The sequence below is a fragment of the Thermobia domestica genome, chromosome 16, assembly GCF_964235325.1.
Source record: "Thermobia domestica chromosome 16, izTheDome1.hap1.1, whole genome shotgun sequence".
Lineage (NCBI taxonomy): Eukaryota > Metazoa > Arthropoda > Insecta > Zygentoma > Lepismatidae > Thermobia > Thermobia domestica.
In genome coordinates, this window is record NC_137469.1 from 137,634,655 (window position 1) to 137,658,778 (window position 24,124).

Below are 24,124 nucleotides of genomic sequence, written 5' to 3' on the forward strand. Positions count from 1 at the left end.
CTTTGAAACTCGACTCGACTCTAAAAAGACATCTTTAAGCTCGACTCGAGAACTCACTTCGAAGAATTTCCTCCAACTCGACTCTCGAATTCGGGTCGAGTTTCAAGTCGAGTTGAGTCGAGCCGAGCCAAATCGAGATAAATCCTGCGTGTAGTTTCAAGTACTCTCTCCAAGTATCCTACGGAAAATATAATTATGAATGATACTACAGCTTTATACTCCTACTACTACTACTACTACTACTACTACTAATAATAATAATAATAATAATAATAATAATAATACAAGGGTTGTACCAAAAGTAAGGTTCCCATATTTTATACGAATAGAAAAATTGTTTATTGTCACTAATTTATACATCGTTCGAAACCTTACACTGTTGTCTATTTTTCAACATAGTCTCCATTTTGTCAACACACTTTTGAAAAGGGTGCTCCAGCTTTTGTATTCCTAAGTCGAAGAAGTCTCCCACCAATCCGTTGAGGAAGCGTGTGACCTCTGCTCGGACTTCATCGTCGCTCTTGAAGTGTTTGCCACTTAATTGTCCCTTTAGCTTGGGGAAGAGGGAAGGACAAGTTCACGGACAGTGACCCTCCGATCTTTGAGCAGTTCACTGTTGATCTTCTGAACAATCGCATCCGACATCGGCGGTCTTCCACTTCGTTCTTCACCGTGAACTTCGGTGCGACTCTCAGCAAAAGCCCTGCACCATTTGCGGACGTGCTGCACGGACATGCACTCTTCACCATAAACCTCAGTCAGTTGCCGATGAATCTCCACGGGCGGTAACTTCCTTGCGTGGAGAAACTGGATTACTGCTCGAACCTCGCACTTGGCGGGAGCGGCGATCAACACTTCCATCTCTGACGGCTGCCAAGCGAACACTGAACGACCTGAAAAAAATGGAGACTATATTGAAAAATAGACAACAGTGTAAGCTTTTGAACTATGTATAAATTAATAACAATAAACATTTTTTCTATTGGTAAAAAATATGGGAACCTCCCTTTGGTACAACCTTTGTATTATTATTATTATAACATGTATAACCATGAAAGATAGCCGGTTTGTATCTGAATACTAAAAACAAGTTAACTGCCGATCTCGGTTGTCTAAAAATCTTCAGGAGGCAAGAACATCGTTCAGGAGGCAAGAACATCGAGGTCCTGTGTTTGAGTTCAGGAGGAACAAGTATTCGAGCATGAATCAAAGATTGTTAAAAAAATTATAGACCGCCGGCACACATGTACAAAACTGCTCGACCCGGGTTTTCGGTTGTTAACGGCTCGAACAGCTCGGCTAATTAGTCATTCACTATTGAGCCGAACCGAGAAGTAAGCTGAGCCAACAGCTCACCCAACCGAGCCGGCTCGAGATGAACCGAACCGAGCTGATGGCTCACTCTAACGGAGCCGGTTCGAGCCATCGGCTTAGTGGAGCCAAGTCAAACTGAGTCGGTGGACTCGTTTCAATGAAGCCGGCACGAGCCGATGGTTAACTTGAACACGAGTCGGTGGCTTATCCTAACCGAACCGGCTCGAGACATCGGCTTAGTTGAGCCGAGTCGATGGCTCATCCCAACCGAGCCAAGCCGGTTGACATCACTAGGTTGGACTTCTGTTTGGGCTCAAAAATTCGACTATGCAGGTCTCAGCCTTGATGGTAAGAACTACAATAATACCTATATTGGTACTCATGACATTGGAGACTGTCTCTTTATAAAAAATCGATTATCGTCTCGGTATCAAGACGAGACGAGTTGCGAGTAGTGTCCTCTCTCGTGAGCAACACTGAAATTACTCCAAGTTACTGCTTACATTTCTCATGACTTTCGCTTTCCAGTGTAACCAGGCCATTATTTCAAAACGAGTTAAAACGAGCAAGCCATTTATCAAACTCGACTCGTGTCCATCCCTATAGACATGAGTACAAGCATTTTCAAGAATTATATAAATTAGTGGTCTCTACTTCTGAAACGCTTTAAAAGTTTCTCAAATGATAATGACGTAGAAAATAAAAGTAGCTAAGGGTTTTCAAAAAAAAAAAAAAAAAAAAAAGGTCCCGTTTGAGAAACAGTTCTTTTTCTGCTCATTGAGTTTATATAATCCTTTCAACTGTTGCGATCAAGCTATACTTCAACCGCCGTTCTATCTACCTATCTACCTATCTCTATATATATATATATATATATATATATATATATATATATATATATATATATATATATATATATATATATATATATATAACAGTAAACAGGCTTAAAATAATTTCTCGACACTGATCACAGATAATTTTAGGATAGGATGGGGTGGTGTAAAAAAAAAAAATAAATAAATAAAAACTTTAAATTCCAAAAGTGTTTTTACTCATTTCGTTTACTTAAAATTCATTTTTTATTTTACAATTGCCTTAATTATTTTATAAACCATTATTTTCTTATTAAAATTTACTTTTCCGATGAAAGTATTTGGTCTAGGAATTAATTCGTGCGGTTGGTACGCACACATTGAAGCTGTAGTACAAACACAAAATACATAAATACCTTAAGAAAAATATTGTCCATCGCTAGCCACCACTTTCGCCCATCTGTAGGCAATGTACGGATTCCGTGGCGAAAGAAGTCCTCATCCTTGGAAGCGATCCAGTCAGAGACCCATGTTTCGATATCTTCTGAAGAAGTAAACCGCTGTCCAATCAAATCGTTGTTCATGCAATCGAACAAGTAGTAGTCCGAAGGAGCAACGTCTGGTGAATACGGCGGGTGGGGTAAAACTTCCCATCCGACATTTTCTAAATAGGTTTTGACCGGTTTTGCGACATGTGGGCGAGCGTTATCATGTTGAACAATAAGTTTATCATGTCTGTTCTCCCATTCTGGTCGTGTTCTGGCCAGAGTTCAAACGCATTAATTGTCGTCGATAACGTTCTCCATTCATAGTTTCACCCGGTTGCAGCAGCTCATAGTACATCACACCTTTCATATCCCACCATATGCACAGCATAACCTTTGCACAGTGAATATCTCGTTTTGGTTGTGATTGACCTGGTTCACCTGGTTTCACCCAGGCCTTTTTTCGTTTAGGGTTCTCGTAATGGATCCACTTCTCATCACCCGTAATAATTCGATGCAGAAACCCCTTTCTGCTCTGTCGTTGAAGCAGCAATTCGCAAATGGTTTTTCGTCTTTCAACGTCTCTGTCTTTCAATTCATGTGGAACCCAATGTGACATCTTTTGAATCATTCCCATGGCTTTCAAGCGTTTGGAGACTGTTGTTTGATTAACGCCTAATGCTGCTGCAAGTTGTTTCTGCGTTTGACACGAATCCTGCTCGAGCAATGCTGTCAATTCTTCGTCTTGAAATTTTTTTGACTGTCCAGTTCGCTCTTGGTCTGCCAAGCCGAAATCACCAGTTCTAAACCGTGCAAACCACTTCTGACACGTTCGCTCAGCTAGAGCATGGTCACCATACACTTCCACCAAAATACGATGACTTTCAGTCGCACTTTTCTGCATGTTAAAGTAATGCAGCAGGACACCCCGCAAAAACACTTTATCAGGCACAAATTGCGCCATGTTCACTTAACTACAAACTGGTGTTGTTGACGCTTTAATCCACTGCCCTATACTACGAACGATACGCGATGACAGGGGTTTGCAACACATGTGTGGATACACGGAACTGTGGGACGCTCCGTTCGTTGCGCCATCTCTTGTCCACCCGCACGAATTAATTCCTAGACCAAATATTTTTTGAAAGAATACCTTATTCTCTTTGATTTTTTTTTCATAAAAGTCCACACAAAACAGCTTTGCACAGGCCAGCAGCTAGCCCAAAAATGTAGGGGGGGGGGCGGTAAAAGTTAGAGGGGCCGATCCAACCATGTTATATTTCATTTGCAAGCCTATCGTGAAAATTTTATTGGGTCAGCAAAAATTTAGGAGGACCAGCCCCCCTCGACCCCTCATGGATACTGGTCAATCTTGGCAAGCCAACCACTTAGCCAATGGAAAGCTGGTAATTTCGCTCTGTTTGGCCAATCCGAATCTTTGACTATCCGGGCAAATCCCGGACGTATGGTAAGCTTAAACAAACTCCTTGAAAATATTGCTTGCATATAAATTTCTATAAATTGAATAATTACTTGAATTTTATATATATATATATATATATATATATATATATATATATATATATATATATATATATAAATTTATCGTTGAAAACTGGGACACATTTTTAAAAGTATGACTTTGTCAATTAAAAGTAGGAAGTGTGGGACAACTTGAATCTCTTCAATATATAAATCTTTCTTATGTAACTTTTGCTCCTGTTCTAGCGTAATACGAACGTAAGAGACATCTATCTTTCTTTTGCTACATAAACAGGAACGTGTAGAAAAAAAAAATATCAGTTCCGTGTTGAATTGAATGTGACGATAAAACTGAATATAATGTTAGATCGCTCTTGTTTGACAAGAAATTTATTATCTTGTCAACCTGTACATTTCCCTTGGCGGTTGATGTGAAAGAAGATACTGGTAGGATTTTGCCTGGTAACAAGCCGAGATGAATGGCAATGATACCAGTGAATAGAGAATTTGATTGAAATCACACAGAAGGACGCAAGAGTGAATAATATAGGTCACGCGTTGCTAAGCTCTGTTTTCACACACATATATTATATGAGTAGAACTAATCGAAAATCGTAGTTGCGTCTGTTCCTTCCAATTTCTGTTTTTAACACAGTTTTATACACATTGACTCCATGGAAGACAACTCACTTATAGTGAGAGTCTCTGGTCAACCAATGTGATCTTGCATCGTTTGGCCTAATCCTCGTTTCGCCTAACCAATTATCTGACACTTTTATAACAGATAAAAGATAAGCTTTATGTCCTCCATTTTAGGCGAAATAAGGATACTCGTTTGGCCTAATCCTCGTTTTGCCTAAAATGGTGGACTATAAAAAAATCGTGGAGATAAAACTGGAGGGAAATTTTTCGGAAAAAAATATTCCCTACTATGTGAAGAACTGAGAAATGCAAATTAGTTTTCCCATAACTAATTTGTAATAGGACTATTTGCTTTCGGAAAAATGGTTCGACAATTGCACAGTTACTTTTCCGTTCCATTTTGAGAATATTAATGCCCCACAGGGTGTATAGTGGCTATATTTGAGATGAGAGAAACACAAAAAGTTACACCTGTTATTAATTTTGTTTAAAGGTTAGTGCTGTTCAAAAGTAACTTTTAGTTTGCAGTTTGTTTCCAAATATGTGATATTGTCAAATGGTACTGCTAATCGGTACGTTAAAGGAAATATAGTTTGTGTGTTTCTTCTTATGTAGGTGCAAAAGTTATTTTATTGTAGGTTTCGCTGATCTTTCAGACGACTTCATTCCAGTTTCAACGCTTTTTTGAAACTGTTAATGCATTATAAGAGATCCGATTGTGATTCTATTGTAATTACAATTCGTATGAAATTTGTAACTATTTCAAGCTAGATCTGACAAAAGATCCCTAAATTTGCTCATAACTTAACAATAGACAATTGTGATCGCAATGAGTGATTTGTGACAAATCACTCCGCTGACAAATTGCTCTTTGGATAATTCCACAATTCAAACATATCAATGTGTTACTGACAAAGAAAGAGAAATATATTTCATTTCTTATTATTACTTTTGAAATTACAACTTTTGAGTTGAATTTCCACTCGTTTCACATACTACCGGGAATGTCCATAGCATAATTCCCTGAGATGCACAATGAGATTAAAATCCGGGCTTCTCGGTGGTTGTTTCAGCAGGAAGAAGTTGAATGCTCCTCCAAACAGATGGTGGCCAACCGGGATCTGTTACGAGGGTGGTTGTCCTGCTGGTACACTCCATTTCCACTCGTATGACAGAAATAAAGATATAGTTGACTCTGGTGATCTTCGTACTTCGATACAATACGGATGAATAGTAGGTACCAAAGGTCCAAAACATTGCTTACAAAAAAACAATATAAATCAACATGGGCTCTGTTATCTTGTACAATTCCAACCTGACATGATTTCGTTGGGCTGGCACCAAATTATAGATCACTATCGGCGTGATGAGATTGAAATCGAGACTCATCGCACCAGGATTTGCTGGTTTAAACCAGCTGTTAAAAAAAAAAAAACTGGTTTAAACCAAAAAACGAAAGATGTTCGTAAAAGTATAAGTGTTCGTAAAATCTTGATGAACACACACTTATGGGTTATCACGTTTAACTCCCGTATATTATTCGTATTATATTCAGACCTAAATTTCCCATTTATCACTCAAAAAGATTATACTACAAAAGCATGTATTTTTTAAATAAGTTTATGAATGCTTATTTTGAGATTTTTTATAGTTTGTTATTATTGTTATGCAATTTCAATCAAAGAAAAGTTTTCGTTTTAATAAATGTTTACTATTGATAAAATACATCGAAATGCTGTAGTTTTTTTAGGGAGAGGAGGGTTCATACAAATCCCATGAGAGGCATTTATTGAAATCATAAATATCTTTGGTATTTATTTATGTATAAATGGGTCAGAGCCAAAGTGGACTCAAATAATTCGTATCTTTATTCACTTTTCTTACAGATATGCAAATTAAGTCTATTTCTTCTTCTTCTCGTTGTATTTCTCTATCTTGAACTAATAAAAGTCGTAATGAACTAACTTGAACTAAATTAGTTCTTCTGTACTCTGCAGCATTTTGAAATTGTCCATATGTAATTCTGTATAATGGTTTCACTTGTGCAACTGGTTATCTTTTCGTCCTTCTAAAATGACTCTTGTCAGTTACATTAACAAGTACCTAAAGATCAGCACAACGTATTTTTACCAGGAGTCCTTCATGAGTGAGTCGGCAGACATATCGCATTTGTGGTCAATTAGTCCCGGTTTCGAGTTCAAATGGAGGACAATTTCTCTCGGATGTAAGCCCAGAAGCGGTTTGATTCTGCTTTAAGCTTATGTGACCTCTTCCAGCAAACCCGGTTGTTGCGTAATAACACCAAGATGAAACAAACTTATTTCTCTCCATGTGTGATATAAGTGCATACAGCAAATTATTTAAACAAAAAACCTGGTTTAAACTAAAAAAAATACCGGGTTAAAAAAACGGAGAACCCCGAGGAAACCCACGAGCACGGTGTTTGTCCACCACAAAGTCCACATGGCGCGAGCTGGGATTGAACCAGGGACACCAAGCACCGGAGGTGAACGCTCTACTACTGAGCACCGCGCACCCTGGACTGAAAATGGAGACACTATACGTCTTAACCTAACTGTCCGTGAAACTTTTTTGTGCTTATTTGCTTTTCTTTAATAATTACTATACAGATGCACGCAAAAATCGAAAGAAAACGATACTCTAAGCAGCGATTATCATAATTTTGTTATCAGACAACACCAAAATTGTCTAGAAAACGTACAAGACACATGAAAAACTGGAAACGAAATGTAGCCAAAAAGACAAGGTGAGTGGACTATCTATGGTTAAAAGTCGTTTGTTTTATGTTTCATGGAAACTCTTTACTTTGAACAGAACATTGTTGGATTAGGTTCTTCTGTAAACGGTCTTTTCAACTTCAGTAGAATGTCTCGTGCCAATTATCATTCAAAATTATAACATGCTTCTGGTACAACATGTTAAAAATTTTTGCCACTTATTTACCATTTCTGATTCTCTTTCTGCCACTGTTTTGCTCAAACTCAACATTTGCACATTTTGTTTCGCTATATTTCAAATTCATATATTGGGATAATTGGCAAATTAATATTCATCCTATGTTAGTCCATAAAAGGTTACAAACTCTTCCAAAATATAGTCATTCAGTTTAGAAATGTATACGGATAGGTATAATTAACTCCGCTTGTAGTTACGAAGGGTTTGACGATTGAAAGCAGCTCAAAGCTCACGTTTTTACAAAGAGGTTTTTGAGGAATAGAAAACCGAGAGCACTGGCGTCTCTGGCATGTAAAATTTGGGGGGAACATCTAAGAAAGTGATTAAAATGGTGTTACCTAGCCCAACCTATTTATTATCTTCGATTCCATTTGTTACCTTTGTACTTCAAAATATTGGGGGGGACGCGACCCCCTCGTCCCCCCCGCCAGAGACGCCTATGACCGAGAGAATGGTGATGCACCAGAGAACGACGACAATATGGATTTCCATTTAGTAGATGATGATGGAGAGGAGGTTACATAATTCAATTTTTTGCACATTTGGATCCATTGTTTTCAATTTAGAACAAAATTAATGTAGCATTTATGTATCCATATTCATTTGTGCCAATCTTGTGCAATGTATAGTTGATAATACATTCTTCCCCCAATATTTTAGTAGGCATAATACTGATTTCTGACTCGGACTCCCTTTCTTTTTGGTAGGTTTTGTATCTTGAGCCTCAACAAAAATGGCCGCTCGTCCAGATGCAAAAGCTGTTATTTCCATTTACATGCGCAAAACCTGTTAAATCCAATCAATTTTCTTCAATAACGCAATACACATACTAGTGTGATTATACAGCTTTCGACAGATCAACACTCACATTATTTTTAATTTTTTAATGTTCTCTAGTTTCTAATGTTATTTTGCAATTATGACGTGTTTAAACAGTTTTTCTCGATTTGTCACAAATTTTAAAATGTGAATTTAACGGGTTTTGGTATTACCTACTCATATATATTCGTATATATCCATTGTCCTAGTAAATACATAAAGGAGTTTTGGTAATCCTAACTCCTCGAAAATAGTTAATATAATATTAATCTATATATTTTGCATTTCTTAATTCTTTATATACTAGGGAATTTTCTCTTATATAATTTCCCTCTAGTTGAATTTCCACGATTTTTTCTTATTGTCCGCCATTTTAGGCGTAACGAGGATCCTTTTTTCACCTAAAATGGCGGACACAAATCTTATCATTTATCTGTCATAAAAGTATCAGATAATTGGTTAGGCGAAACGAGGATTAGGCCAAACGTGGCGACACGAACCAATGTTCGTTATCGAATTCTCTCTCTCTCTCTCTTGTGTGTGTGTGTGTGTGTGTGTGTGTGTGTGTGTGTGTGTGTGTGTGTGTGTGTGTGTGTGTGTGTGTGTGTGTCTGTCTGTCTGTCTGTCTGTCTGCCTATTATTTGCGAATTTTTTAATTTTCAGCCCTCTATTCGATATAGCATAAAAAAACTATCTCAAAGAAGTGATGGAATTTTTCGCGTCACACTTATCGTTCCCGAGATATTGGCCAAAACAGTTTCGATTTCTGGAGATTTAAGGAGCCGTATCTCGGGAATCATAAGTTACACAGAGATGATATTGGTGTTGATCAATACCTAAGATGATGGTGAACATTTTGGTACCAAGTAGTAATCGGTGGCCACTGGCCAACTGGCGACCGTTCCCCAGATATTGGCCAGAAAAGTTCGGATTTTGGAAGAGCCATTTCTCGGGAACGTAATTCATAGAGATAATATTTTGCGAATTTTTCAATTTTGAGAATGTATCTTTGTAAAATGACATATAGTAGACCATTTTAACGGAACTCTTAAACAAAGCATGTGGAAAAAATTTAGTACTTAAGGAAATTATTAATGGCTAGATATATTACAAGAACTGTTTAATGAATAGGCTATAATAATAAAGTACATAGAACAATTAGTATAAAGCCTGTACAAGTTAATAAGAAAACTTAATTCTTTTTTAAATTCGTTCTGGCAATTCTCTTTAAGCATTCTTCTCATGATTGGTTTTACCTGTATTTACCTGGTCCAAGCGTGTCCGTCAAATTTCTCGGGATTTTTCCTTTTTCTCCCATATTTTATCAATTCTTCCATAGTTATTCACTTCAGTTTATTACTTCCGAGCGAGATAAAGAAAAAGAAAGTGTGTTGATCGTGAAGAAAAAAAGTCAATCGATTCACACATTCCATGGTTTCTACACGTCGAATAGCGATTTTTGGATGCCCATCCGTTTCAGTATATGTACGCTCGACTAAAGGACATACCGAGAACGTGTGTAAATCAAGTTTTAAACTTAAGGTTTTCACAAAATTCTCTAGAAGCGTTTTTTGAGTTTTGTTCCTACTTCCAAAGTATACAGGAAGTTTACCGGAAGATGGAAACCAAAAATCTGCGATATTCCCAAAAACGACTCTACCAGGCGCATCTAGAAAGTAACACAGCGCGTCCCATAGTTAGGAAACCGTATGTTGCGCGAAGCGACTGCATACACGTGAGAGAGTAAGGTCCTTACAACAGTATTGATACATTGCCATAGTTTGGAACGTCTCCCATTACAGAAGTCTCGAACTGTATTGGCCACTATTTATTTTAATAGATGGTGTGTGTCAAGAGCCATATGTCACATGACACCTCTCCCGTATATTCTTCTTGCGCTAAATCGAACATGGCGGCGTTTCAGATGTCTGCCATGTTTCATATTATGCCTCTTCAGTGGACCCCTACATGCATTCCTCATATCCAACATTTGATCTGAATCCCTCCACTCGTTTCAAAATTAACATGGCGTTTCTAGACATTTTCTTCGTTTTATCTTCGCACTGTGTCCTCATTTATCTCTCACCCTGTATACGATCTGCCACTAAACACCCTCTTTCTATCTTTTGGTGCTGAATCCAGTGCTAGCAATCATTTTCACCACTTGAATTCATCAAATCGGAATTGTCGCTTGTAAGTATTGACTAAGTTCGAAGCAATTCCATAAAACGAATTTTACTATTCTAGTTTTATTTCAAAAGCCCAACTGAACCTAAAAACAGCATTGAGATTATACAATCCTTCAAAACCACATCAAAGGCTCAGAACCCATAATATCTATTAAATATACGCCTTATGTTTCAGACAAGAAACACCATAATAGTACGAAACAGAAGCCCGAATACTTAAAAATTTCATAAGTTAACGACGAGGCTCAGTCATCGAAATGAAGGACTTTTACCAACTTCTCTAAACCTTAGAGACAATTTCCAACAATACTGCACACACGCTCCTGGGAAAATATTGTAAGGATCCCCACCTCGCCGTACCATGCAATAGCCATGCGTAATACACGTGTTAATAATAAACCCAAACAAGCAGACGACGGTCCCGAAGAGGCGTCGCCCACCATCGCCAACAGTCGGAAGGACGAGAATCACCGAAGGAAGTCGACAATACAGGATAAAAGGGAGCTGCACACCTCGATCAACATCAATGTATCCAGGTTGATAGAACCTCCTAAAACCCCTCTCACGACGCTTGGTCATGGGTTCCTATCTTAATCTTACCCAAATATATATTAGAGGAATTACTTATTATAATTGTGTATATAAGAAGACTTTTATAATAAAAAGGTGAAGGGAAAGTCCAAATCCCACGTACATTTAATTGCTCTACCCAAGAAATTTTACAATATATATTAAAAAATAAAAAAAATAGGGAAACAAATCAAAATCTGACTTCTAACCTCCACGCGGTGATGGATGGTAACGGAAAACAAGAATTCCGGGGCAATGTGCGCTCAAATTGCTTTCGCAAAGCTGCACTTGCCCCAGGCCCTAGCTGGGTTTATGCCGCTTCTGTATGAAAGTGACAAATTTGACTCCCATTTTCCTTTATTACCTTTCAGCCAATTACAGATGGAGCTTTTAAAGTTGTTCCTTGTTTTTTCTGCTAACTCATGGTAGATATATGGAAAAATTATTTCCCAATGAGGGAAAATAAGGATACTAAACTTGATTAAAGATAAGGCATCGGAAAACTAAATTAATTTAAGCCCAATGGGAACTATTAGTGTCTTTTGAAAAAAAAAACTGTTATAAATACTGTATCTCGTGTCTTTCTAAGGATGTTTATCCATTATACACAATGTGTTCAGAGAAAGGCTCAAAATCTGAGATTGTCTACATTCTATCGGGAAGATGAAAATGATAGGTGGATTCGCTTCTTCTTGTGCTCATGGAAAGATTAAATGACGAATTCCTCTATTAGCAGAATAATGCTCCACTAGTGTCAAGGAAAGAGAATTTCATGGCTTATGGCTTGTTAGTGGAAACGCTACACAAAATTTCGCAGATATCAGGCGGGAAACTTCCAAAACTTTTAGAACAAAGAAACGCGATTTTGTGAAAGCTAAAATTAAGGGACTTGAAGATAATAGTAAAAATAAAAACATCTGGGAAATGTATAAGGGAATCAACGAAGTTAAAAAAGGCTATCAACCTCGTGCTTATATATTAAAGAAATCTGACGGTACAGTTCTCACTGATACGGATAGCATCTTAAATAGATGGAAAGATTTCTTTGACGATTTGCTTAACACGCAACCAAAAACTAGTGCGCGTGGAGAAAAGGAGATACACACCGCAGAACCGTATGTTCCAGAACCCAACCGAATACAAATAGAAACCGCTATAAAGAAATTAAAGAAACACAAATCTTCGGGTGTAGATGAAATTCCGGCTGAGTTAATTTTAACTGGAGGCGAAAAATTGTGGAACAAGATACACAAACTCATTCTCCTTATCTGGAACAAGGAAGAATTGCCACAAGAATGGAAAGAATCAATCATTGTTCCAATTCACAAGAACGACGACAAAACTGACTGTAATAATTATCGAGGCATTTCTCTTCTGTCAACATCCTATAAAATCCTTTCAAATATTCTATTAGCAAGATTGACCCCATACGCAGATGAAATTATTGGAGATTATCAGTGCGGATTTAGACGAAATCGATCAACTATCGACCAAATATTTACCACTAGCCAAATACTCGAACAAAAGTGGGAATACAATACCCCAGTACATCAACTATTTGTTGATTTTAGAAAGGTGTACGACTCGGTTAGGAGAGAAACATTATACAACGTTCTTACAGAACTTGGAATACCGGGAAAGCTAATTAGATTAATTAAGATATGTTTAAATGAATCCCAGAGTAAAGTCCGGGTAGGAAAATTTTTGCCCACGAGCTTTCATGTCGAAAATGGCCTGAAACAAGGAGATGCGTTGTCGCCATTATTGTTTAACTTCGTTCTGGAATACGCTATAAGGAAAATCAAAGATAGCAACCAGGGGGATAGAGTTGAACGGTATTCATCAGGTTATGGCATATGCTGATGATGTAAATTTAATAGGGCATGATAGGAGAACAATAGAAAGAAATGCAGAGATCTTATTAAATGCTTGCAGGGACATGTGTAGTGTTGCCACGAGACGAGACATTTCTCGTCTCGTAAACGAGACGAGACACGAGACGGGACAGAACCCTCTTAGACTAGACACGAGACGAGACAGACTACTTGTCCCGTCTCGAAAACGAGACGAGACGGGACGTCTCGTGAAATGTCTCGTCTCGTCTCGTGTCTCGAAAATGAAAACGCTGGCGGGAATGGCCAAGATTGAAATTGCCAGTGGTCATATCTCACTGCAAAAGGAAAATCCCCTTTGTGAGAAAACATGTTGAAAAGCCTTCATAGAAAAGTGTCCTCTGTCTATTGAATGAAACAATCGTGATACATGAGCTTCCAGGAATATCATCCTTAATGTCTTGTCCCGAATTCCCCTTGCTGTAAACTGAGGAATTCTCATTTTTTTTTAATTTCTGGCTGGAATGATGACAAACAAAATCAAAGACAGGGAAGATTTTTACAAGGTCAAGAAACCGAACTACCACCACCATCTATTCAATTTGAAAACTGGGTAAGGTCTACACTTGTCTTTATTCTCTGTTGGCGGTATTCTTTTTGCTATATGAACCGAAAACGGCAATTGAAGTATGTCATCTTGCAACTAAAATTTTGTCTTCTCTCTCTCTCTCTCTCTCTCTCACACACACACACACACACACATACACACACACATAAAAACACACTTTTTACCATTTTACCAATCGCTCGCTTATTATACAGCAGTCATGTTGTAAAATTCACCTCTTCTTTTGGAAGGCGGGCGGACGACAAAGGAAGCAAAGATAATATCGACGAACCCTTGAAATTGTTTGCTTTCAGCAAATTTATGATACTAATAATAACACTTTAGGTAAAGAAGTTTTACAGGGGGACCTTCGTTTTGTTATGCGGAAATGTTTGATCTGACCAGAGTGCGAAATTGTCCTCTGCTTCCATGTTGAGAGGAGGGGAATACTTCCCTTTCCTAGTGAATAATATTCATTAGGACCTGAATTATCTTCAGAAATTGTTTCTTACAGGCGCATAAAACCTCTCGAACTTGATAAGTGTAAAGAACATTTGGTATAATATTCATGGAATTCCGTTGAAAGCAGAAAATATCATTAGAATGATCAAAATTCGAACATTGAAGAACATAATTAACAGAAAAGAAATAGGATACCCAAACCATATTTTTAAACCTGCTATAAAATGTATATCCTATATTTTTTACTAATTCCTTACTCCCATGAAAGTATCATGGGGAGGATATTCTCTCCATTTTTTCAGACTGAAATCCTTTTATCCCGTACGATCCCCCCCCCTGACACAGTACGAAAAAACAAATGTTAAAATCCATACACGTGACCCTTCCGGGACTCAACCCGGGGCCTTCAAGCCGATGGTCTATCGCCGCAAACCGCTCGGCTTGGTATGAAGATGTACGTTGTATGATTGCGAATAGATCCCGACAATATAAGGAACTTTAATCCAAAATGGCCACCCAAAAATCAATTTTTTTAGCCATTAGCTAATCTGGGTGTACTGTCATGAGTTTGTTACACAAACGGGGGAAGCACCACATAGTAGCACACACCCCGCGGTTATGGGAACAGATTTGAACCATGGAGGTGAAGACTGGCCCCAAGCATTCTTTCGTCTGATGTGTCGTTCAGCTCCCATTACTATGGCACTTTAAGTAGAGCTTAGTGTGCAGTAACATATAAAATTTCAATCAAATACTTTCCATTACTCAATAAAATTATTTGGTTCCGAGCTTTTTTTTAAAAAAAAAAAATAATTGCAACAAATGTAAATATGCTAAAATGGAAAGTACTTTTTGGATTGTTATGGGTTAACACTGTGAAACCTAAAGGCTGGAATATATGAAATCAAAGTGTACATACATATCTATTTCTCTATTTATCTATATATCTTTCCATCTCTCTCTCTCTCTCTGTATATTATATATATATATATATATATATATATATATATATATATATATATATATATATATATATATACAGACACTATAAAGCAAGTGGGCTGATAGTATACGATAGTGTCGGGGATGATGACACCTTTACATCGGACTTTGCTTGTCGTGTAAACATTATTTAATATTAATGTCTTCATCTTCGACGTACCTATGAGCAATTTACTGTATATTCGTGTATTGAAACTGGTGAAACAAATTTCAATGTTTCAGAATGTAAGAAAAAGAAGTCAGGGTCGAGAAGCCTCAGACAACTAACAGCAGAGATATATTATCTTGTAAACTATTTGTCCTTGCCTTGTGAGCTTATTTGAATTTATTTTTAAGACCTTTAGGCAACTTTGGCCGAATGGATGATGATGGGAAAATTAGTGGAATGAAGAAAGTGGTAGGATACTAGACAACTTCGAGAAAACACACACATTCGAAAAATGAAATGAAATGAAATGAAATCTTTGAGTTTTACGTCCCACGGTTATGCCGGTTAGGCTAAAGGAGACAGTGACGATGAGTAATGAATGAAATGGTGGAATGAAGAAAGTGGGAGGAAACGGGAGAACCCCGAGAAAACCCACGCACACGGTGTTTGTCCACCACAAAGTTCACTTGGCGGGGCTGGGATCGAACCCGAGACCCCAAGCACCAGAGGTGAACGCTCTACCACTGAGCCACCGCGGTCCCCACACACATTCAATGTTTGTCCACCACAAAGCTCACATGGCACTAACCGAGATCGAACCGACTACCACATACACCAGAGGTGAAGGCTTCACGGTGTAGCTACCGTGACATTTCTTGTCTTGTGTTTTCTGGGTAATACTTGTAACTTACAAGGGAAGAGAGGGAGATTATATATCAAAGTGGAAGATGGTTTATATACCAATCGAAAGCACTAATGACACCTATTACAAAACTGTAATAAAAATTTTCCGAATGCGTATACTGTGCGAGTTATATGGATATATAGTGTGTCCAGATAATCCGTTACTACCCCTTGAACTCGCAAACGATACCGATTGCCGCAAACGCAAACGATAATGACAGATGCCAAAACTAGAAAACATGTGTTTCATCATTTTAAAAGTACAACGTATCAAAGCAAAAATTCTTGTCACAAGGCCACACGCAGTGTACTGGGCGGGGTCCAACTCAAAAATTACAAAAGGTAAGGGGGTCAAGTAGCATATCGTTCGAAACTTCTTGGGAAATGAAAGAGCGCGGAACAAGTCTCAATACTCTAAAATTACCTTGTGCAAAATGGCGGCCGGTCAAACTGTCAGCAAAAACGTCATTGCAAAGTCGATGGCCACCCCCAAAAAAATCCTGAAACGGCGAGGCAGATGTCAAAACAGGAACATGTGTGTCATCATTTCAAAAGTACAATGATTGGAAGTAAAAATATTTGTCTCAGGGTCCTCCACAATGTCCCAGGCGGGGTCATGTTCAAATTGTTCAAATGGCAAGGGAGGTCAAGTAGCACATCCTTTAAAGCTGTTATTAAATGAAAGCAGATAGAACAAGTATGGACGCTCTACGATAATACTGTGCAAACATCTTGCATTTTAGTTGTTCTTTCTGTAACCGGGTTTTAGTTTATTTTCACTTTAATTCTTGTACTCAACGGAACGAAAGGAAATGCTCCTACTGTGAGATTCTGCTCTTTGAGCCAAATAATATCTAAATAAAAAATAATAAAATAAAAGCAAATTAAGACATAAAGAAAAGAAACCACAACATTTGACATCTTTGAGTATAGAACTGACTAGTTAACATATAATGTACTTCCACGAACATAAATAAGTAGAGGTTGGAGCCATCAGAAGTAAAGACTCTTACCTCTACTTATTTATGTTTATGACTGCACAACAGTGGTACTTATGCTCGTTATCTGGTTTATCAATTATAAAATTATTCAAACGAAAGAATTCCTTGCACCAGGAAGAGTAAATACGTACAAATATCTCAGAATGAAAACAAGTGCCGATTGCAAAATGGAAAGTGAACGTGCTCAGAAAATCGAAATGAAGATGTACATTTTGACCGGCCGCCATTTTACACAGGGTAATTTTAGAGGATCGAGACTTGTTCCGTGTTCTTTTATTTCTCAACAGCTTTATTTGACCATATTTGCCAATTGAAAATTTTGAGTAGGACCCCGTCTGGAACCTTGTGGAGGACCCTGGGACAAACATTTTTACTTTCAATCATTGTACTTTTGAAAAGATGACACGCATCTTTTTCTTTTTTGACATCTGTCTTGCCGTTTCAGTTTTTTTCTTTCTTTGCAAGGTGGCCATAGACTCTACAATGACGTTTTTGCTGACAGTTTGACCGGCCGCCATTTTGCACAGGGTAATTTTAGAGAGTTGGGACTTGTTCGTCTTCTTTCATTTCCTAAGAAGTTTCGAACGATATACTACTTGACCCCCTTACCTTTTGTAATTTTTGAGTTGGATCCCGCCTGGGACTCTGCGGGTGGCCCTGGGACAACAATGTTTCCTTTGATACATTGTACTTTTATAATGATCAAAAACGTGTTTTCCAGTTTTGGCATCTGTCTCATCGTTTGCGATTTCAAGGGGTGGAAATGGATTTTCTGGACACCCTGTATATTCATATAACTCGCACAGTACATGCATTCGGAAAATTTTTATTACAGTTTTGTAATAGGAGACATTAGTGCTTTCGATTGGTATATAAACCATCTTCCACTTCGATATATAATCTCTCTCTCTTCCCTTGTTAGTTATATCTTGATTAGCATGGTGCAGCCTGCTACATTTTACTTTCGTTCCCATTGTATGCTGCTATATTTTTACGAGACAAGACGAGACAAAACGAGACGAGACGGGACGGGACAGAACCTCAAGAGACGAGACGGGACGAGCACATTTTTTCGAGACGAGACATGGTTTGCACGAGACGAGACGAGACAGCCTGAAGTCTCGTCTCGTGGCAACACTAGACATGGGTTTAGAAGTAAATGTAGAGAAAACTAAATACATGGAAGTGCGTCGAGACCGGAACACAGCAAATTATGGATGCGTTAAAATATTAAATAATACTTTTGATAAAGTGGATAATTTCAAATATCTAGGATCAATATTAACAGAGGAAAATCATATTCACGGAGAAATTAAATGTCGACTAAAAGCAGGGAATTCGTGTTACTATTCGGTTCAAAATCTCTTGTCGCGAATTCTGTCGAGGAATTTGAAGCTTAAAATATACAAAACGATAATCATCTGTATGGTTGCGAAACATGGTCACTTACTCTGAGGGAAGAACATAGACTGGAAGTATTTGAGAACAAGATCCTGAGACGAATATTCGGACCCAAGAAGTACGGGACTGAAAAATGGCGGAAACTTCATAATGAGGAACTACATAATTTATATGGTTTACCCAACATTGTTAGGGTCGTCAAGTCTAGGAGGCTTAGGTGGGCGGGTCATGTAGCTAGGATGGAAGAAAGTAGAAACGCTTTCAAAGTCTTGACTGGAAGGCGAGTAGGAAAACGACCATTAGGAAGACCTAGGCGCAGATGGGAGGACAATATTAAGATAGATCTCGCAGAGATTTGAATACAAAGTAGAAACTGGATGCAGTTAGCTAAGGATAGAAGTCAGCGGAGAGCTTTTGTGAACGCGGCATTGAACCTCCGGGTTCCATAGGCCATAGGGTTAGTTAGTTAGTTAAGTTAGTTAGTGGAAACGTGGTATCAAACATTTTATTTAAAGGAGCATTTCGAGTTAAAAACAAATTTGGTGGAATAGAAAGAGAAACAAAAAATAAGAGACCCGTATTTTTTTATATCTTGATAGGCCGTCTCGTTCAGCTTCTACAGGCATTTGTTTTTGATGAATCGTAAATTGTGACGTCATGGGTGGGATACGCGAGAAACTGAATGTGAGTCAGCAACCACGCCCTTGTACGCAGCTGATAAACCTTTAATAGTGCATTGGATTTAATAGATTGTGTTTTGGATTTGTTAGTAGTCTTGCTCTGTGTTGAATTCTTGAGGAAAGTTTTTAGTTATTTTTTCTATAGCATTAGTATAAAAAAAGAGTGGAGAGAGAGAGAGAGAGAGAGAGAGAGCAGTAATTACGTTTGTTGTGCGAAAGTGTTTCTTCCAGACATGTTTTTAGGATGGCACTGTCTCCCGGAGCTCTGAGAGATTCCCCCGGAGGAGACCAAAATAATACGTCTATAATATAATAAATATAATAGTACTGTGTAAAAATAATGTGCCTCTTCGAATACTAAGTGCCCTCTCCCCCGGATTTTTTTCTGAAAGAAACACTAGTGTGAAGTAGAAAACACGTATTAGTACGGCGCGTGCTGTGTGTGTGAAGTGAAGTAGAAATGCCTAACACCTGCTGTGTTTTCGGTTGTAATTCTTGTGCAATTAAAGCTAGGACATAAAGTATCTTTCCTTACGTTTCTAAGTCGTGATAAATCACCAGATCGATATAAATTATAGCTCAAGAAAATCAATGGTAAAAAAAATGTACCAAATAAAATCACTCGTGTTCCAAACATCTTGAAGAGCCTGCCTTCGAGAAGTCAAGTTTACTGAAAGAAAAGTTAATGCCAGTGGCGGATCTAGGCTGGGGCCTAGGCTCCCCAGTTTTTGAGTGACAAATTTGATTTAAGCTATTATTTTGATATTTTTGAAAGTTTTTAGTAAACATGATATACATATCATAGTCTAGGTTCTGACTCCCCCCCTCTGAGTTTTTACCGTCTAGATCCACTTATGGCTAATGCCAGGACAATTATTTATTCGCAAACTGAGAAAGAATGCTGTTCCAAGTATATTATTGAAAGGTTTAAAATCCGAGCCATTGAACAAGCACCGATCTATGTCCAGTTACCAAGTACAAATATCGTACAAGACGCAATTGATGGTTGTCGTCAAGACGAGGCATTAGAGCAGCGTTTCCCAACCGGTGTGCCGCGGCACACTGGTGTGCCGCGAATGGGCCGCTGGTGTGCCGCGAGGAAATCGAAACAAATTATTAATTCTATAGGAACCAAATTGCAAGACATAGGGGAAAATGTATATTTGTATTTTACATTACTATGAACCTCTGCTATAAATCTACAATTTTAAATTTCATACTGTGTTAATTTTCTGTACATTTTTAATGTTGAAAAACGTATTTATCATTGTCATGACCACTATTGTTTCTTTATTGTTGCAGACTATTTCGTAACTTGAAACTTTAACATATCATTCAAGAAATTCAACAAAGCAAACATGCGTACAAATTACCTACATTTGTGTTTTAAAAATATAGGAGATTTTTTTTTTATTTGTTCGCTATTTAGTGATCTTCCCTTTAGTTAAAGGTTAGATACAGTTTTCGAAAGAGAAAGTGGATTTTTTAAAACCCGAGTCCTATATTTCATTGCAATTGTTTTCTATTTTAAAATTAGAATGAAAAATAAGCATAATGATTTACCACGGGGGAAAATCAGTGATCGAGCTTTCTTCTCTGTAAGATTAGTAATCGATTTAAAATACCACGGTATTTTATATTTACAAATAATAGTAGTAATTATATATATATATATAATTACTACTATCTATGGGTGTGCCGCGAGAATTCAAGTTACACCTGTAGTGTGCCGCAAGTTGAAAAAGGTTGGGAAACGCTGCATTAGAGGGTAATAGAGACGATGTCACTCATGATTCTGAAGATAATGCTTTAGAAATAAGCTATACAATGTGAATTAGGGAGTGAAATATACCGGCTTGTAGAAGGAATCAGTGACGATGACTGTTCCTCAAGACATTGATCCATCGTTTAATTTCTTTGTATCATGTGACAATGATGATGAAACGGGTGATGAGAGTTGTTCCGCGGACAGCTATGAGAATAAAAGAAATTTAACCGGTGAAGTGTTTTTCGTATTCTGGCAAACTTTACAGATGTTATTTCATTTTTGCCTCATATGTTACGATTCTGTACATACCTTGAAGCACAAAATTATAGGGTCAGCGTTAAAAATTGCAACAAAACGTGAAAATGAACATACTTATGTTTAAAAATCGGAAGAATGATTAAAGAAAAAGTACTTAGGTGTTGCAGTAATCTCGTCCGCCATCTACTGTATTTACATATTGGTTTCGATTTTCTTTCTTTCTTTCTTTTTTTTTTTTTTTTTTTTTTTTTTGAAACGCTGAGCTCATGCTTTATAGGATACGTTTTATATTATTATAAAAACGTTTGTACAGCACACCATCAGATATGATTTTCTACATGCAGATGATATTTGTAAGTCTTTGCAACCAGTTCTGGAAAAGGAAACCGCATTTAAAACGTGCCACCGCATCTCTCACAAACGAAATGCTTGGCACTGTGTAGTATGTAAGCCTGCTCTCGCTCCTTGCCCACCTATGACGTCATCACAAAATCTTTCTTCCTCTGTTACTCGCTTTTGACTGAACGTATCGCGATCAAACAAACACCATTCCTTTTAGAATTTTCAACTCTACAAATGAAAAAAAAATGTAAAAAATGCATTTCTAAGTCGAACTGCTCCTTTAAATGCATTTAAGGCATTCTTTCATCCAACGTCTTACTGTTTTTGTAATGTAGCAGTTCTCTAAGATTACTTTTGCGAACTATAGTAATGAAGTAAGGTGGCGTTATCCGTAATTTTCTTACTATAAACTATAATTAACTTACAAGGGAACATTCTGATTTGGTGAATTCAATTGCTAAAAATGATTTCTAGCACTGGATTCAGCACCAAAAGAAACAGAGAAAAAGTAGGGTGTTTAGTAGCAGACCGTATAGAGTGGGAGATAAGTGAGGGCAAAGTGCGTTGATAGGACGTAGAAAATGTCTGGAAATGCTATGTTCATTTTGAAACGAGTGAAGGATTGAGGTCAAATGTTGGATATGAGAAATACATGTACAGCTCCACTGAACAAGCGTAATGTGAATCATGGGGACATCTGAGAAACCGCCATGTTGGATTTAGCGCAAAAAGAATATACGGGAAAGGGGTCACGTGGCATATGGCTCTTGACGCACACCGTCTATTGAAATCAATAGTGGCCAATAGTTTGGGACCTCTGTAACAGGAGGTGTTCCACGTTACGGCAATGTAGAAATACTGTCGTAAAAGTGACGTGATTGAGGAACAAGAACAATAAATAAATAAATAAATAAATAAATAAATTAGACCACTTTCCATCCAACAAACGTCCCGATCCACCCAATATTCGTTCACCTGCTCGTAAAAGTACAAATATGACCAATGACAGCCTAAAAGAGTTCATAACTGACATTTTCTGGCCTTCTATAGAGCAGATAAAACTGCTGCTCCTCGTTGATTCATGAAGAACCAATAAAGGTGAAGAGTTGGTGCAGAAACCGGATAATGATGAATTTACCCAACTACTTATCCCTGATGGTTTCACGTCACTCATATAACCGTTGGATGTGTTCTTCTTCCGCCCGTATACGAATTTCGTAAAACATATAACAGATACCGTTTTTGTGTCATCTGACTTCAAACTAGGGCAACGGGACAACTTCATTAACTTGCACTCACTCACCCACTTCCAGTTTACAGCACCAAGGTTCCAAGTTATGATTAGATATGCTTCCTACAAAACTGGATATTCCCAAACAGCACCTGGCGCATTCATGACACCTGTCGACTACTGTTTCAATTTCAATACAGGCAACAGCTGTGACTAGCCTGATTGTCCATCTTTATCGTTTTTCAAATGTGCCCACTGCTGTCTACATTTTTCTATCAACCACACAATTATTCTATCAACCATCCATAGCAGTTGCAATTAAACAGAGGTCTCCAACCGTATTGGCCACTATTGATTTCAATAGACGGTTTGCGTCAAGAGCCATACATCATATGACCTCTTTCCCGTATATTCTTCTTGCGGTACCAACATGGCGGCTTTTCAGACGTCTCCCATGATTCACATTATGCCTATTCAGTGGAGCTCTAAATGTATTCCTCATATCCAACATTTGATCTCAATCCCAATACTCGTTTCAAAAATTAACAAAGTGGCATTTCTAGACGTTTTCTAAGTTCTCTCTTTACACTTTGCCCTCACTTATCTTCCATCCTGTATACGGTCTGCTACTAAACACACTCTTTTTCTCTGTTTATTTTGGTGCTGAATCCAGTGCTTGCAATCATTTTCAGCAATTGAATTCACCAAATCGGAATGTGCCCCTGTTAGTACGATTATTTCAATAATCTCCCTATAGGTATGCCTCGAGAATTACCGTTGTATGTACTAACTGTATTTATCTTTTCAGTGAGTTTGGAATAATTGTGATACCACTGATGAAGTGACTACGAATGCAGTTGAGAGTTAGTATTCGAAATTTAATAGAGGACAGACGAATGAGCGCCCTATCATATTCACCTTTTTGGACAAAAAGAAAATATGGAAATGGCAAAGTTGGAAAAGGAGCAAAGGCACAGAAGCTAAAATACAAACGCTTCAATCAACGAGTAAGAGCTTTAAGGAGATGTTACAATGTGGCATGTTAGAGTTGGAAGATTAGTAAATTTAGATTCAGTGTTATTTTATTGTGACTTTCAAAGAGTAATTGTTTACTCTACAGCTCTCAAAAACATATTTTTTTTACGCTCTACCCTAGCCAACTGTTTTAAGCTGATCACAAGGAAGCGAGAGAGGATAGATTTACATCAAAGTTGCTCCACCCAAGTGTGGCGTAATGTCACGTGGTATTATTATTGGGGTCAATGTGGAACAAAACGAGCCCTGCGGGGCTTCTAACCCCCTTCGTTCACTCAGCTGTTTCGTAGCACAATTAAATCATTTTTTATGTATTATATATTACGTAAAGGGCAAATGAGTATTATTTTCATCTTATTTTAATGATAAAATTGATATTAA

General features: G+C 37.8%; 1 protein-coding gene across 1 annotated transcript in view; it reads right to left on the minus strand.

Moving 5' to 3' along the window:
• Positions 1-346: 346 nt before the first annotated feature.
• LOC145673453 (uncharacterized) overlaps positions 347-24,124 on the minus strand; it is a 468,956-nt gene continuing 445,178 nt past the window's right edge. Inside the window, exon 2 of the mRNA XM_081743167.1 lies at positions 347-893. Within this exon, the coding sequence (XP_081599293.1) occupies positions 755-893 (139 nt within the window). The 3' untranslated portion in view covers positions 347-754. The remainder of the gene's footprint in view (positions 894-24,124) is intronic.